The sequence below is a fragment of the Hypanus sabinus genome, chromosome 27, assembly GCF_030144855.1.
Source record: "Hypanus sabinus isolate sHypSab1 chromosome 27, sHypSab1.hap1, whole genome shotgun sequence".
Classification (NCBI taxonomy): Eukaryota; Metazoa; Chordata; class Chondrichthyes; order Myliobatiformes; family Dasyatidae; genus Hypanus; species Hypanus sabinus.
The window spans coordinates 2593561-2610955 of record NC_082732.1 but is presented as its reverse complement, the minus strand read 5'-3'; the positions used below and the strand labels follow the sequence as shown (position 1 = coordinate 2610955).

At 44.5% G+C, this 17395-nt stretch overlaps 1 protein-coding gene across 1 annotated transcript in view; it reads left to right on the top strand.

The window, feature by feature from the left end:
• Positions 1–17395, top strand: part of LOC132381895 (proproteinase E-like) — a 162894-nt gene that overhangs the window by 484 nt on the left and 145015 nt on the right. Inside the window, exon 2 of the mRNA XM_059951606.1 lies at positions 10803–10939. Coding sequence (XP_059807589.1) covers positions 10803–10939 — 137 coding nt within the window. The remainder of the gene's footprint in view (positions 1–10802; positions 10940–17395) is intronic.

Sequence of the window (17395 nt, the reverse complement as noted above, 5' to 3'; positions counted from 1 at the left end):
AATGAAGGGAGAATCTTATTTAAACCTATCGAATGTTAAAAGCAGGGTAGACAAAGGAGACATGGTGTACTTGGACTTTCAGAAGGCCTTTGACAAGGTGCTGCACATGAGGCTGCTTAGCAAGATAAGAGCCCATGGAATTACAGGGAACTTACTAGTGTGGGTGGAGCATTGGCTGATCGGCAGAAAACAGAAGTGGGAATAAAGGGATCCTATTCTGGCTGGCTGCCAGTTACCAGTGGAGTTCCACAGCGGTTGGTGTTGGGACTGCTACTTTTTACAATGTATGTCAATAACTTGGACTATGGTACTAATGGACTTGTGGCTAAATTTGCTGATGATACACTGATAAGCGGAGGAGCAGGTAGTGTTGAGAAAACAGAGAGCCTGCAGAGAGACTTAGATAGTTTAGGGGAATAGGCAAAGAAGTGGCAAATGAAATACAATGTTGGAAAGTGTATGGTCATGCACTTTGGAGGAAGAAATAAACAAGCAGACTATTATTTAGATGGGGAGAGAATTCAGAATGCAGAGATGCAAGGGGACTTGGGAGTCCTTGTGCAAGATATTCTGAAGGTTAACCTTCAGGCTGAGTCAGTTGTGAAGAAGGTGAATGACATTTTGGCATTCATTTTTAGTGGCATAGAATATAAGAGCAGGGATGTGATGTTGAGGCTCTAAAAGACACCTGTGAGTCCACACTTGGAGTACTGTGTGCAGTTTTGGGCTCCTTATTTTAGAAAGGATATACTGACATTAGAGAGGGTTCAGAGAAGATTCACGAGAATGATTCCATGAATGAAGGAGTTACCATATGTGGAATGGCTGGCAGCTCTTGGGCTGTATTCCCTGGAGTTCAGGAGAATGAGAGGGGACCTCACAGAAACATTCCAAGTGTTAAAAGGCCTGAAGAAGTTTTATGGCAAAGTTACTTCCCATGGTAAGGGATTCTAGGACAAGAGGGCACGACTTCAAGATTGAAGGATGTCCTTTTAGAACTGAGATGCAGAGAAATTACTTTAGTCAGAGGGTGATAAATCTGTGGAATTTGTTGCCAAAGTAGCTGTGGAGGCCAAGTCATTGGGTGCATTTAAGGCAGAGATAGATAGGTACTTGATTAGCTAGGACATCAAAGGGTATGGGGTGAAAGCAGGGGAGTGGGGATGACTGGAAGAATTGGATCAGCCCATGACTGAATGGTGGAGCATACTCAATGGGCTGAATGGCCTACTTTCCTATATCTTATGGCCTTATGAATGTTGAAAACAATGTTCCCTCTAAGGTGTGCACATACACACAAAGGAATTTAAACTGCACATTGTTGTCATCTATCTTGTTGGCACATTAAATATATTTCATGATTGTACACAGTCACATTTCCTTTTTTCGGTTTCTGAAGTGGATGCTGTTGACAATGTGGAATATATGAAGATTTGTCTGCAGATTTTTCTGCAGAACTGGCTTATTTATACTGTTTTTATAGAAGAAATTATTTTTTCACTATGTCAAATTCCAAAGAGACAAATGGTGTGATGAGCAAAGGAATTGCTCGTTAATTTAAAGTAGATTGGTTTACCGAAACCATAGAAACTGCTTCACCAAAAGCTGATGAGGTCAGGAATGTGCAGCTCGAGAGAGATTTACATACAATAACAAAACTGTTGTTACCCGTGTGTGTTGTCATACAGTATATGAGAAATAAGACTCCTTGATGAGTATTATTTTATTTCTTTTAAACAATAAACAACAAACTGGACTTGGTAGTTTATTATCCTTAGAATACCTTCAGTTTTGCTTCCACTTAAATATTCAGTGCATGCATGTCACTGGGCAAAAAATTGCACAGAACAAGGCTTTTGCACACACTGGTCATTACAAATTCGAGTGGATTCGAGGCCAAGGTAGAGTGGATGTGGAGAAGATGTTTCCTATAGTAGGAGAGTCTAGGACCAGGGGGCACAGATAGAATGGATTTGGAGAAGACATTTCCTATAGTGGGGGAGCCTAGGACCAGGGGGCACAGCCATTTAGAACGGAGATGAAGAATTACTTTGGCCAGAGGGTGGTGAATGTGTTGAATTCATTGCCACAGGTGTCTGTAGAGGCCATATCATTGGGCTTACTAAGGCATAATTTGATAGGTTGTTGATTAGTTCAAGCATGAAAGGTTATGGAGAGGAGGCAGGAAAATGCAATTGAGAGGGTAAATATATCAGCCATGAAGAAATGGCAGAGCAGAGTTGATGGTCTGAATGTCCTAATTTTGCTCCTATGTCTTATGCCTTGTGTTTTTTTTGGAGATTGCTGGGTCTCTGACGAAGATTTTCACATCTTTGTTAGCCATGAATGAGGTACAAGAAAACTGGAAAATAACTTATTATGTCCCCTTGTTTAAAAATAACTAGGAATAAGTTTGGAGAACTGCTGGCCGGTGATCCTTTCATCAGTAGTAGGGAAGTTGGTGAAAAATATGAGGAACAAGAATCAAAATCAGAATTGGGTTCATTTTGTGGACCTATGTTGTGAAATTTGTTGTTTTGCAGCAACAGTACAGAGCAAGATATAAAAAAATTGGTGTAAGTTACAAAATAAATATGTAGTGCAAAAGACAAATAATGAGGTCATGTTCATGGGTTCATTGACTGTTTAGATATCTGATTGTGGAGGGGAAACTGTTCTTAAAATATTGATTGTGGGTCTTCAGACTCCTGTATCTCCTCCTTCCTGGTAGTAATGTGAAGAGGATGTTGCTGCCAGTTAACTGAACTTTGAAAACTCACACTCGATCTTCAATTGCACTTTATTTACTTGTGCACAAGGAGAACATCATGATCCCTTCATCACATTGTTCTAAAGTATGAGCAAAGAAATGCCATTTTTATACAGAAATGGGCTAGTGGATACATATATTAACCAATTGGTAACCTTGTGTAGATTCAAATTCTTTATTTGCATTATCAATCACCAAGCACATTACGATAATATCGATGTTATTGGCTAATAGAATCTACATATTAAAGACCGATAATACTTCAGAATTAGTCAAGTAACTGTAAGTAAAGTAAGTGTCACCCGAGAATTCTTCATTTGCATCCTTTCTTTTTCTTGGTATGGACTTGCTACAGTCCCCTTCCATGTAAAGGAAGCTATGCCCTGGGCTGACTGCATACTATCTGTAAACTATCCTTTCCTTTCCTCAAAGTACATTTCTTATGAAAGCATGTATACCATATACAACCTTGAAGTTCATCTTGCAGGCTTCCACAAAAAAGAAACACAATAGAGTCCATGAAGAATCCCACACAACAAAGATCAAACATTCAATGTGTGATAAAGAACGAATCATGTAAACAAGTAATACACAGAACATGATCTGCTGCCATGGAGCCAGTTCAGGGCTGAGGCAGGGAGAGCTGGTGCAGGATCCCAGTGACTGCAGAGCCAGTTCCGTGCTGAGGCGAGCAAGACACGAAGCAGTAGACCGAACACCAGTTTGTCCTTCATTCGGCCTCAACACCTTAATCTATTCAATCTGGATTTGTGCCAGATCATCATTTCATTTTTCATCCTTGGGCCTGCCACTTCAATCTGTTCCAATGTTTCAATTCAGCCTAAAGTCCGCTCCAGCAATGGGCATGGCATTCTCGAGAGTCCAGTTTGCCAAATCCTTCAGGATACAGCAAAAATGCAAGATCATTCAGATGTTTCAAAAATTCAACCCCCAAAGGGAAATTACAGGCTGCAGATTGCACTACTGTCCAGGCGATCCAAGGCTGTGTGAAGAGCCAATGAGATCACATCTGCTGTAGACCTGTTGTGGTGATAGGTACAGTATATTACAGCAGGTCCAGGTCCTTGCTGAGAAAGGAGTTAATTTTAGCCATTAACAACCTCTCAAAGCACTTCATCACTGTAAATGTAAGTGCAACTAGACGATAGTTGTTAAAGCAGCTCACCCTGCTCTTCTCAGGCACTGCTATGATTGTTGCACTTTTTAAGCACGTGAGAACTTCTGACCGTAGCAATGTGAGATTGAAAATGTCTTTGAACATCTGCTGGTTTGTTGGCACATGTTTTCAAAGCTTTACCAGGTACATCATTGGGGCCTATCGCCTTGCGAGAGTTCATCCTTTTGAAAGACATTCTGATGTAGGCCCCTGAGACAGAGATCACAGGGTCACTGGATGTTTACTTTACTTTATTGTCACCAATTGATACTAGAGCGTACAATCATCACAGCGATATTTGATTCTGCACTTCGCACTCCCGGAAGTAAAATATCGAACTCCCTGAAGTACAAATCGAAGTAAATGTAATAAAAATATAAATTATAAATCATAATTAGAAAATAGAAAAGGGTAAGTAAGATAGTGCAAGTCAGGTCCAGATATTTGGAAGGTATGGCCCAGATCTGGGTTAGGATCTGTTCAGCAGTCTTATCACAGCTGGAAAGAAGCTGTTCCCAAATCTGGCCATACGAATCTTCAAGCTCCTGAATCTTCTCCCGGAGGGAAGAAGGACAAAAAGTGTGTTGGCTGGGTGGGTTGTGTCCTTGATTATCCTGGCAGCACTGCTCTGACAGTGTGCAGTGTAAAGTGAGTCCAAGGATGGAAGATTGGTTTGTGTGATGTGCTGGGCTATGTTCACGATCTTCTGCAGCTTCTTCTGGTCTTGGACAGGACAACTTCCATACCAGGTTGTGATGCACCCTAGAAGAATGCTTTCTACAGAGCACCTATAAAAATTAGTGAGGGTTTTAGGGGACAAGCCAAATTTCTTCAGCTTTCTCAGGAAGTAAAAGTGCTGGTGGGCCTTCTTGGCAGTTGGATGTTGCAGAGATCTTAATAGCTGTTGTTTTATTCTCCCTTTCAAAGGTGTTGAGCTCACCTGGAGTGAAGCATCACTGCCATTCATGATGTTAGGTTTCGCTTTGTAGGAAGTAATGGCTTGCAAACTCTGCCAGAGTTGATGTGCATCCAATTCCACCTCCAACCTCATGTGGAATTATTCCTTAGCTCTTGAAATAGCCCTCTGCAAGTTGTAGCTGGTTTTCTTGTATAGTCCTGGGTCATCAGACTTGAAAACCACAGACCTAGTCCTCAGCAGACTATGAATCTCTTGGTTCATCCACAGTTTTTGACTTGTATATGTATAGTCCGTTCTTGTAGGCTCACACTCATCCACACAAGTTTTAATAAAGTCAGTGACAACTGTGACGTATTCAATCAGACTGGAAGATGAACCCCTGAACGCAGTCCAATCCACCAAGTCAAAGTAGTTCTGTAAGTACTGCTGTGCCTCCCTTCTCCATACCTTCTTTGTTCTCACTACTGGTCAAGGTTGTCTTCAGTCTCTGCCTATACTCAAAGAGTAGATGTACAGCCAAATGATCTGACTTTTCAAAGTGTGGGCGTGGGATGGAACAATAAGCAATCTTGATAGTAGGAAAACACTGGTCCAGTATGTTAGTTCCTCTGGTTCCACATGCAATATGCTGGTGATAATTATTGAAAGACTTTTTCAAGACTCTGGTTAAAATCCCCTAAAATGATGGGGAAGGTATCAGGGTGCACTGCTTCATGCCTTTTGATAATGTTGCTCAGTTCATTTAAATCTTGTTCTCTCAATTTTATTTATGTCTTTCTTGTAGGTAAATGATCAGAACTGCACATAATACTCCAAATTAGGCCTCACCAATGTCTTATACAACTTCAACATAACATCCCAACTCCTGTATTTAATATTTTGATTTATGAAGGCCAATGTGGCAAAGACTCCCTTTACATCCCTATCTACCTGAGTTGCCACTTTCAATGAATTGTGGATCTGTATTCCCAGATCCCTCTGTTCTACTGCACTCCTCAGTGCCCTGTTCACCATTTACGTCCTACTCTGGTTTGTCCTTTCATAGTACAACATCTCTCACCTGTCTGTATTAAATTCTGTCCGCAACTTTTTAGTTAATTTTTTTCATCTGGTCTAGATCCTGCTGTAAGATTTGATTACCTGCAAGGTGTGATAGGCAGATTTGTTTGCTCACAAACAACAATGGACCCAGCACCGAACCAAGTGGCATGCCAGTAGTCAGAGGCCTCCTGTCAGAGAGGCAACCACTCTCTGGCTTCACCCTCAAAGACAATGCCTAATTCAATTTACTCTGCCTCATCCTCAATGCCAAGTGACTGAACCTTCTTGACCAACCATGTGGGAACTTGTCAAAACCCTTTCTAAAGTCCATCTAGGTGAAATCCACTGCTTTGGCTTCATCCACTTTCCTGGTAACTTCCTCAAAAAACTCTGTAAGATTGGTTAGACATGACCTACCATGCAACAGCCATATTGACTGTCCCTAATCAGTCCCTGTCCATCCAAATACTTGTATATCGAATCCCTTAGAATACCTTCCACAAACTTACACACTACTGATGTTAGGTACACTGGCATATAATTTCCTGGCTTTTTCTTAGAGTCTTTCTTAAACAACAGAGTAACAGTACCCATCCTTCAAATTCTCTGACAAGTCTGTTCTAAAGTCATTTAAAATATCTCTGCTAGTGCCCCTGCAATTTCTTCATTAGCTTCCTACAAGGTCTGAGGGAACACCTTGTCAGGCCCTGAAGATTTACCCAGCCTAATTTGCCTCAAGACACCTAACACCTCTTACTTTGTAATCTGTATACTGTCCATAACCTTACTGCTGTTTTGCCTCTCTTATATAGACTCTATGTCCATCTCCCAAGTAAATACAAATGCAAAAATTTCTCTGCCTCCTTCGGCTCCATGGGACCACACATTCCCCTGTCTCCAGGACCAAGATTGTCCCAGACTATCTTTTTGTTCTTAATATATCCATAGAATCTTTGGGATTCTCCTTCACTCCTTCATGCCTTCTTTTAGTCCTTCTGATTTCCATCTTAAGTGTTTTCTTGCATTTCTTACATTCAAATACCTCATTTGCTCGTTCCTCCCTATATCTGATATGCACTTTCTTCTTAACCAAGGTCTCAATATCTCTGGAAAAACCAAGGTTCTCTAAACCTGTTATCCTTGCTTTTTATTCTGACAGGAACATAAAAACTCCGTACTCTCAAAATTTCACCTCAGAAGGCCTCCCACTTACCAAGCACACCTTTGCCAGTAAACACCTGTCAGAATCCATACTTTGCAAATCGTTTCTGATATCATCAAAATCGGCCTTTCTCTAATTTAGAATCTCAACCCTTTGGTATAATTATCTTGAAACTAATGGCATTATGATCATTAGATGTAAAGCGTTCCCCTACACAAACTTCTGTCACCTGTTCTGCCTCATTTCTCAATAGGAGATCTAGTATCACACTTTCCATTTTTGGGAGCTCTGTGTATTGGTTAAGGAAACTTTACATAGAACCATAGAACATCCTTCTTGGCTGTGCCGAACCATTTTTCTGCCTAGTCCCACTGACCTGCACCTGGCCCATATCCCTCCATACACCTCTCATCCATGTACCTATCCAAGTTTTTCTTAAATGTTAAAAGTGAGCCCACAATTACCACTTCATCTGGCAACTCGTTCCACACTCCCACCACTCTCTGTGTGAAGAAGCTCCCCCTAATGTTCCCTTTAAACTTTTCCCCCTTCACCCTTAACCCATGTCCTCTGTTTTTTTTCTCCCCTAGCCTCAGTGGAAAAAGCCTGCTTGCATTCATTCTATTTATACCCATCATAATTTCATATTCCTCTATCAAATCTCCCCTCATTCTTCTATGCTCCAGGGAATAAAGTCCTAACCTATTCAACCTTTCTCTGTAACTCAGTTTCTCAAGTCCCGGCAATATCTTTGTAAACCTTCTCTGCACTCTTTCAACCTTATTAATATGCTTCCTGTAACTAGGTGACCAAAACTGTACACAATACTCCAAATCCGGCCTCACCAATTGATGCACCATCAATAACTCTCCAAGACGTGAGGCGAGATATTGGCTTTTATTGACTGGAAGAAAGAACAAGCAGTAATTGACCACCATACTACATCCTGGAGACTGAGGGCAGGGCTCAGGCCTCAATCGCCTTTATACTGGGGGCTATGGGAGGAGCCACAGGAGCAGTCAGCAGGGGGGCGTGTCCAGACAGGTATATGTAGTTCACCACACCAATGCCTTATACAACCTCACCATAACATTCCAACTGTTACACTCAATACTTTGATTTATAAAAGCCAATGTACCAAAAGCTCTCTTTACCACCCTATCTACCTTTGACGCCACTTTTAGGGAATTTTGTATCTGTATTCCTAGATCCCTCTGTTCTACTGCACTCCTCAGTGTCCTACCATTTACCTTGTATGTTCTACCTTGGTTTGTCCTTCCAAAGTGCAATACCTCACACTTGTCTGTATTAAACTCCATCTGCCATTTTTCAGCCCATTTTTCCAGTTGGTCCAGATCCCTCTGCAAGCTTTGAAAACCTTCCTCACTGTCCACTACACCTCCAATCTTTGTACCATCAGCAAACTTGCTGATCCAATTTACCACATTATCATCCAAATCATTGATACCGATGACAAATAACAATGGACCCAGCACTGATCCTTATGGCACACCACTAGTCACCAGTCCTCCACTCAGAGAAGCAATCCTCCACTAACACTCTCTGACTTCTTCCATTGAGCCAATGTCTAATCCAATCTACTACCTCACTATGACTACCTAGCAACTGAATCTTCCTAACTAACCTCCCGTGTCAAAGGCCTTATGGAAGTCCATGTAGACAACATCCCCTGCCTTCCCTTCATCCACTTTCCTGGTAACCTCCTCAAAAAACTCTAATAGATTTGTTAAACATGACCTACTATGCACAAATGTGTTCCTGAACACATTTGACAAACTATCTCATTTAACCCTTGTACAGTATGGGAGTCCCAATCAATATGTAGAACGCTAAAGTCAACTACCATCACAACTTTATGTTTCTTGCAACAGTCTGCAGTCTTTCTACAAATTTGTTCCTCTAAATCACACTGAGTATTGGATGGTGTACAATATAATTCCATTAACATGGTCATCCCTTTCTTATTCCTCAGTTCTACCCATATAGCCTCAGCAGATGAGCCCTTCCTGTTTGAGAACTATCATGACATTTTCCCTGACTAGGAATACTACCACTTCCCCTTTAACCCCTTCCACTCTATTATGCGTAAAACAATGAAAACCCGGAAGACTGAGCTGCCAGTCATGCACTACCTGCAACCAAAACTCACTAATTGCTGCAATGTCAAAATTCCTTGTGCTGATCCATGCCTTGAGCTCTTTCAATTTTCATACAAAGTATACACAACTCAGAATGTTAGTCCCACCATGCTCAACCTTGACTTTGTATGTTAGCGTTCGATGGAACCACAGCCATTGCTTCTCACACTTGCATTCACTGAGGGTATAGCGTTCCATGTTTGTTCAGAGTTGATTACAGGAAGTCTGAGAGAGCAGCTCTTAGCAAACTGACGCAGCACATGATGTCTCTCCCTCTGTTCCCCAGCAGCTAGTGATCTTTTGAAGATGACTGTACAGACTTATACAGTGAAACAGACCATTCAGCCCAGCAGGCCTGTGCCAAGCTACAAGCATTTGTGTGGTCTTGGATTCCTTTCTCTCTCATTCACAGCTACTTTCCCTTTAGTTGCATGCCACCTTTAAAATAACTTAGCCTCCACTCATGCATCCAATTTCTCTTCCTCCTTGTATGTCAGTGCACGGAGAAACAGTGCTGTTGGAGAGGAGGAACGACACCGTTCCTCCCTATGTGGGGTGGAAAGTGAGATGGACTAGATTCCACTGGATGCATAACCTGGATATTTAATCTCCCGACCTTAGAAATTGGATCTGGCATAGGAGAGGAGAGATCCCTATCTCTATTTGGGAGTCTCATCATAGACGTTATTATTTTTTGTTCATTGTGCAGTTATGGAGAGGGAAAGCTGGTAAAGTTTGTGTTTATTCTCCCGTTACCCTTGTGTGACAGACTCTTATTCTCATAAAGATACTTGGTGTCATTGGCTGGAGAGGTCCAGGGATTCTCTATAACCACAAAGGAACAGTGATGTTTTAAATGAATTGGAATTGGTTTATTATTGTTACATGTACTAAGATGACAGGGAAAATCTTGTCTTGCTACAGTTTATACAGATCAAATCCTTACACAGTGCATTGATGTACAATAACAATGAAGTCTAACAACTACATACAAAGTGCAGTGCAGCTAAACAATAAGGTGCAAGATCATAATGAGCTAGATTGCGAGGTTATGTGACGTGGAAATTTGGAGGTGAAAAGTTGTTTGGGGTGTAACTGACTCTGTGTGCTGTGCGGCGATAGTGGAGCCCACTGTCTCACTGCTCTCAGGCCTGCACCTCAGCTCACATACTGTCTGTGCAGGGTGTACATGTTGTCTCAGTCACTGTGTGAGTTTTCCCACACCCTAACGATGAGCTGGCAGGTTAATTGGTGGTGAAAGTGACCTCTCAGCTAAATTGGTGACAAAAGTGGCAAGCAAGGGTGAGAGGCGGTAAACTGCAAGGTTGGAGGGGGAATGGTAACACTGGGGTTGATCTCCTGGGATCTGCCATTCGGCTGATAAGCCGAATGGCCTCCTGTGCACTTTGGTGAATAGCTGTAGGCAGCTGATCCTTTTCAACTTTGTTTATTGCCACACACAATGCCCGTATGTGCTTTTTAATGATCTGTAAGTAATATCCCCACATTGTCTAAATAGAAATAGAGCTGAAAGCCTATATAACAGAATGTAAGCTGCACATTTTTGCTTGTAGGTTTGATTTAGCTTTATTAAAGCTCTCTTGGCCTGTCGTCTTCACTGACAAGATCAGATTATCATGCCTTCCTTTAGCGGGTGAAGAACTACCAAATAACTACACGTGCATCGTGAGCGGATGGGGAAAGCTCAATGGTACAGTATGTAATTCTTAATTGGCTTTAAAAGACAAACATTAAAGACTGTTAACATAAGGGATCAGAATCAGGTTTATTATCACTGACAAATGTCATAAAATGTGTTGTTTTGCATCAGGAATACTTCACAATACATGAAAAATTCTACAAGTTACAATAAGGGATATATATCTATACACACATACACACACTTATATATATAAAATGTGTGTGTGTGTGTAAGTAGTGAAAAATGAGAGCATAATATTGAGTTTGTGTTCATGGGTGCATGGACTGTTCAGCAATCTGATGGCAGAGGGGAAGAAGCTGCTCCTAAAATGTTGAACGTGTGTCTTAAGGCTCCTGTACTCCCTCACTAATGGTAGTAATGAGAAGTAACATGTCCTGGATAGCGAGAGTCGCCAATGATAGATGCTGCCTTCTTGAGGCATCACCTTTTGAAGGTGTCCTCGCCGGTAGAGAGGATAGTGCTGGAGATGGAGATGGCTGAGTTTGCAACCCTCTGCAGCTGTCCTGGGTGGTTGGAGTCCCTGATGATGGATGCCACTTTGCTTCATGACATCTACATGACAATGCTTCATGTAGATGTTCTCGATGGTGCTCAATAGAGCCTTTGGTGGTATAGTAACTCTCTTCAAACTCCTATTGAAGTATAAATGTTAGTGTACGCTCTTCTTAATTGCATCAAAATGTTGGGCCCAGGGAAGATCTTCCGAAATGTTGACACCCAGGAACTTGAAGCTGCTCACCCTTTCCACTGCTGACCCCTCAATGAGGAGTGGTAAGTGTCTTCCTGAAGGCCACAATCAATTTCTTTGTTTTGCTAATGTTGAGTGCAAGGTTGTTGTTGCGACTGAGGATGTTACCAGTTCCAGTTGTGGCAACTACAGAAAGCAGCTGGGGTTCCCTCTCTTACAATCACCATCAAAACAAAAGGATTAGAGGCTACTTAGCCCTGACCTCTTGCTTTGCCATTCAAATGGAACATGGGCCATTTGCCATGTCGTTATCATTTTTCTCAACAAAATATTTCATCCAAAAATCTTTGACTATTTTTTGAATATATTTAGCACTTGATATGCCTCAACACTCTTGTAGACAATCCCTGAAGGGTGGAGAAGTTTCTTTCATCTAATTGATGAGTGGGTGATATTCTGGTCTGGTGTCCAGGAGAAATATTATTGATACACATTTCAGTGTGCACCTCTCATTCTTCTCAACTCTCGAGGGTATAATCTAGCCTGCGTAAATTCTCCACATACAGGACAAACCTGCTAGCACAGCAATCAATCTGGCAAATGTCTCCTGCATTTCCCTATCACAAATAAACCCTTCTGTGGGCAGGGAGGCCAGACCAGTACACTTTGCACTAGCTGCAGCCTCAATAACATTTACTCACTTATTGCAATGCTCACTTACTGAAATCCTCTAGCAATGAAGTTCAACAAAAAAAGTGTCTTGCCTATTATAGTTGCAAGACAATGTTCAATGATTCATGGACCAGTTTTCTCCACACCATCATCTTTCGATCTCTCACCATTGAATATATTCTCAGCTTTTCAATATTTTGTGCAACAATGATGCATTCACATGTTCCATGTTATACTGTATCTGCCATATCTGTCACTTAATCTGTCCACATACACCTGAAACCAGCCTGCATCTTTCTCACAACCCCCTTTGCGTCATTAGCAAACTTGCTACAGGGCGTAGTTGAGACTGTGATTGAAATCACCAGAGAGACACTGAAACTGATGATATAGAAGTATTTATTCAGCTCAACAAGCCAGCATCATTCTGGAGACAGTCTCAGTAGAGGCTCACAAACCCGAAGGCACATCACATTTGACACCCGTAAGATCGAAGGTAACAGTAGCTGATACAATACAATTTCAATAGTTACAATGATATTATTTACTTCAATACTTTGAGTTAGCAAATGAGAGACGGAGTGAAAGCACATTGTAATTGATGAGGCACCTCTGAAGACCCAAACACCTTTGGGAGAAACTAATTAACACAAATATTCTAAACACAAGACGACAGAGAGCGAGACACCCAAAATCAATGTTGTTAGGGCATTTTCTGAGTACACAAATATGGTAAGTAAACAAAAAGTATTGATTGCCTGTACCTGTGACCATGTTTTATATGCTAAGTGACAACATCCTTCTAGTCTGTCAGTTTGCACTCAAGTCAGAATGGTGCCATAACATAGACATATTGCCTGGTTTGATGTGGTCCAATTAATATAGCATCATTGTCTTAACCTTTGGCTCTTGCATAAACAATTGCTTAGTTTGTGGAAAAACCTTGCAGGCTAATGGCAAGCTTCCTGAACTTATTTACATTTACAATAAGAACAGAAGCCTGGTTCTTGTTTGAATTAATATCTGCTATATTCACGTAACTCCGGAATACTCCCTAGCATGTCACCCTCGTTATTGATACAAGTGGGGAGCAGCTGGGACCTCCATGCATAAACCCCAGTAGCATCAGCCCTTCACACCCACAACCTGAAAATGACATGAGTGTTCAGTCTCTGTTTCCACTCTAATTTTCAATCCACAGCAGTATTTGCTCCCAATCTTCCTGCTCACATTTTGTTTAATAGTCTTTTGTGCGGCACCTTAAATGCACCACCATGGGTTCTCCCTATCTAGTTCTAGTCATGAACAATTTAAAGGATTTGTCAAGCCTGATTTTTCTTTCAGTAGCTCATGGCATCAACCCAAATGTTTTACTTCTCATATACTCTGTTGCCACTTGCTTAATAAAAGGTTCTGTAGCGATGTACTACATACAGATTATTCAAACTTCGCGGCGCTAGCATTTAATCCCTAGCGCCGCCCTCTCCAGGCGGAAATGACATCAGAGGTGCATTACCAAAGTCTCTCCCCGCGTGCTGGCTATTTGTGAGCCGGTTTGCCTGCGCAGAAAGTGGGTCGCCATATAACCACCCCCCCCCCCCCCAGAACCGGTGATACACCCCCCAAAAGTCCACAGTCTGGATCAGCCTTTGTTTGGGAGGTCTGCCTCTGTGCCATGGTGCCTGAACCTCGACCGGCTGCACCAAGTCCACATGGGCTGGTTTGAGTCGGTCCACCATGAAAACCTCCTCTCTCTCCCCAATGTCCAGAACGTACGTGAACCTGTTGTTGTTGATCACCTTGAATGGCCCCTCGTATGGCCGCTGTAGCAGTGCCCGGTGTCCGCCCCTTCGTACAAACACAAACTTACAGTTCTGCAGGTCTTTGGGTACATGGGTAGGGGTCCGTCCGTTCTTCTTCTTGAAGAAGCGGGTTCTTCTTCTTGCCCCCTTGGGGCAGGTATGAATTCTCCTGGGACGGCCAGGGGTGTGCTGTACACCAACTCGGCTGACGAGGTGTACAGATCCTCTTTGGACACTGTGCGAATTCCAAGCAGGACCCAGGGAAGCTCATCCACCCAGTTAGGTCCTCTCAGGCGGGCCATGAGAGCCGACTTCAAGTGACAGTGGAAGCGTTCCACTAGTTCGTTCGACTGTGAGTGGTAGTCAGTTGTGTGGTGTAGTTGCATTCCCAACAGGCTGGCCACAGCCGACTACAGGCTGGATGTGAACTGGGCTTCTCTGTCGGAGGTAATGTTGGCCAGTACCCCGAAGTGTGCTACCAGGTTGCAATCAGTGCTCGGGCGCAGGAATCGGCAGATGTGTCGGTGAGCGGGACCGCCTCTGGCCACCTCGTGAACCGGTCTACCATAGTTAGGATGTACCGCGGTCCTCGGGACACTGGTAGGGGGCCCATGATATCCACATGAATGTGGTCGAACCTCCGGTGGGTGGGTTTGAACTGCTGCGGTGAGGCTTTAGTGTGCCACTGCACCTTGGCTGTTTGGCACTGCGCGCACGTTCTGGCCCATTCACTGACCTGCTTGCGAAGTCTGTGCCATGCAAACTTGCTGGAGACCAGCTGGACGGTTGTCCTGATAGATGGGTGCACCAAACCGTGTATGGAGTTGAAAACTCGCCACCTCCAGGCTGTCAGGACGATGGGGCGAGGTTGGCCGGTAGCCATGTCGCACAGGAGGGTCTTCTCACCTGGGCCTACTAGAAAGTCTATCAGCTGCAAACCTGGGACTGCGGTCCTGTAGCTGGGCATCTCATTGTCTGCCTGCTGTGCCTCCGCCTCCCCAGTCCACCCCCGGGGACAGGGCCTAGATAGTTGGTCTGGAGAGTGTGTCCGCCACGACGTTGTCCTTTCCCAAGACATGCTGGATGTCCGTTGTGTACTTGGAGATGGTGGACAGATGTAACTGCTGGCAAGCCGACCAGGGATCGGACACCTTCATGAATGCGAAGGTCAACGGTTTGTGGTCCGTGAACGCGGTGATCGGCCTGCCTTCTAAGAAGAACCTGAAATGCCGGATTGCCAGATACAGCGCCAAAAGCTCCCGGTCGAAAGCACTGTACTTGAGATCGGGTGGTCGTAGGTGCTTGCTGAAGAATGCCAGGGGTTGCCAGCACCCCTTGATGAGCTGCTCCAGCACCCCACCGACTGCTGTGTCAGATGCGTCCACCCAGGTTGGAACGTCCGTTCTGGGGTGCACCAGCATTGCGGCATCTGCCAAGGCTTCCTTGGCTTTAACGAAAGCGGCCGTGGCCTCCTCGTCCCAAGTAATGTCCTTGCCTTTACTCGACATCAAAGGGCGCATGATACGGGCTGCTGAGGGGAGGAAATGGTGGTAGAAGTTCACCATACCAATGAACTCCTGCAGGCCTTTGACTGTGTTGGGCCGGGCAAAGTGGCGGATTGCATCTACCTTGGCGAGCAGAGGTGTTGCCCCGTCTTTGGTAATCCTGTGGCCCAGGAAGTCAATGGTATCGAGACCAAACTGGCATTTGGCCGGGTTGATCGTGAGTCTGAAATCACTCAGGCGGGTGTAGAGCTGGAGGAGGTGGGACAGATGCTCCTGACGACTACTGCTGGCTATAAGGATGTCATCCAAATAGATAAATGCAAAGTCCAGGTTGCATCCCACCGCATCCATTAGCCGCTGGAACATCTGTGTGGCATTCTTCAGGCCGAATGGCATTCGGAGGAAGTCGAACAGGCCGAACAAGGTGATGAGTGCTGTTTTGGGGATGTCTTCAGGGTGCACCGGGATTTGATGGTATCCCCGGACGAGGTCTACTTTGGAAAAGATTCTGGAACGTCTGAAAAGTCTCGGCGTGTACCAGTCTTTTCCCTTGCAAGTCGACCAGCAGGCTGTGAGCTCGCAAGAAGTCCGCCCCCAGGAGTGTGAACTGGCTGGCGCCGAATTGCAGCTGCACTGTGTGGGTGCCATAGGTCCGTATCGTGCTGCCGTTTGTGGCCCTCAGGGTGGGTCCTGGCTTCCTGTTGTGGGCGTCATACCCCGTTGGGGGCAAGACGCTGATTTCCGCTCCGTTGTCGAACAAGAAACGGAATCCCGACTGTTTGTCCCAGATGTACAAGATGCTGTCCTGGTGGCCAGTCGCCATAGTCATTAGTGGCAGCTGGCCCTGGCCCTAGCCCTCGGAGGGCAGGCGACAATGGCAGGCTTCTGTGCCCCACCGCTGGTGGTAGAAACACCACTCTTCACTGTCCTCTTCACTCCTGCCTCCTGCCGGGCCTGGTCTGGTCTGCTGTTGGGCGCGTGGCCCGGTAATCTGACCGACAGACTCCACACTCTCCGTCTTCGCTTTCCACAGCATGTCTGCCTGGGCCGCCACCTTCCGGGGGTCGCTGAAATCTGCGTCGGCCAGCAGCAGTTTATGTCCTCGGGCAGTTGCTCTAGGAACGCTTGCTCGAACATGAGGCAGGGTTTGTGTCCGTCAGCCAGGGACAGCATCTCGTTCATCAATGGTGACGGCAGCTTGTCTCCCAAACAGTCCAGGTGAAGCAGGCGGGCACCCCGCTCACGCCGTGAGAGGCCAAAGGTCCCAATGAGCAGCGCTTTGAATGTTTCATATTTGCCTTCTTCCGGGGGCGACTGTATGAATTCCACAACCTGGGCAGCCGTCTCCTGGTCAAGGGCACTCACCACGTGGTAGTAACGAGTGGAATCAGAGGAAATCTGCTGAATCTGGAACTGGCCTTCTGCTTGGCTAAACCACAGGTGTGGTCGCAGCATCCAGAAAGTCAGCAGTTTTAGCGAAACTGTGTGGACAGATGAAGAGTCGGTCATCTTTGGTCCAAATCCCATTTGGACCGTCAGGGTCACCAATGTAGCGATGTACTACATACAGAGCTAGAGACAATGACACGCAGTCGGTAAGTCGTTTCGAGACTAGTTTATTCAAACTTCGCGGTGCTGGCATTTAATCCCTAGCGCCCGCCTTCTCCGGGCGGAAATGACATCAGAAGTGCATTACCAAAGTCTCTACCCGCACGCTGGCTATTTGTGAGCCGGTTTGCCTGTGCAGAAAGTGGGTCGCCACAGCTCTAGCATTTCC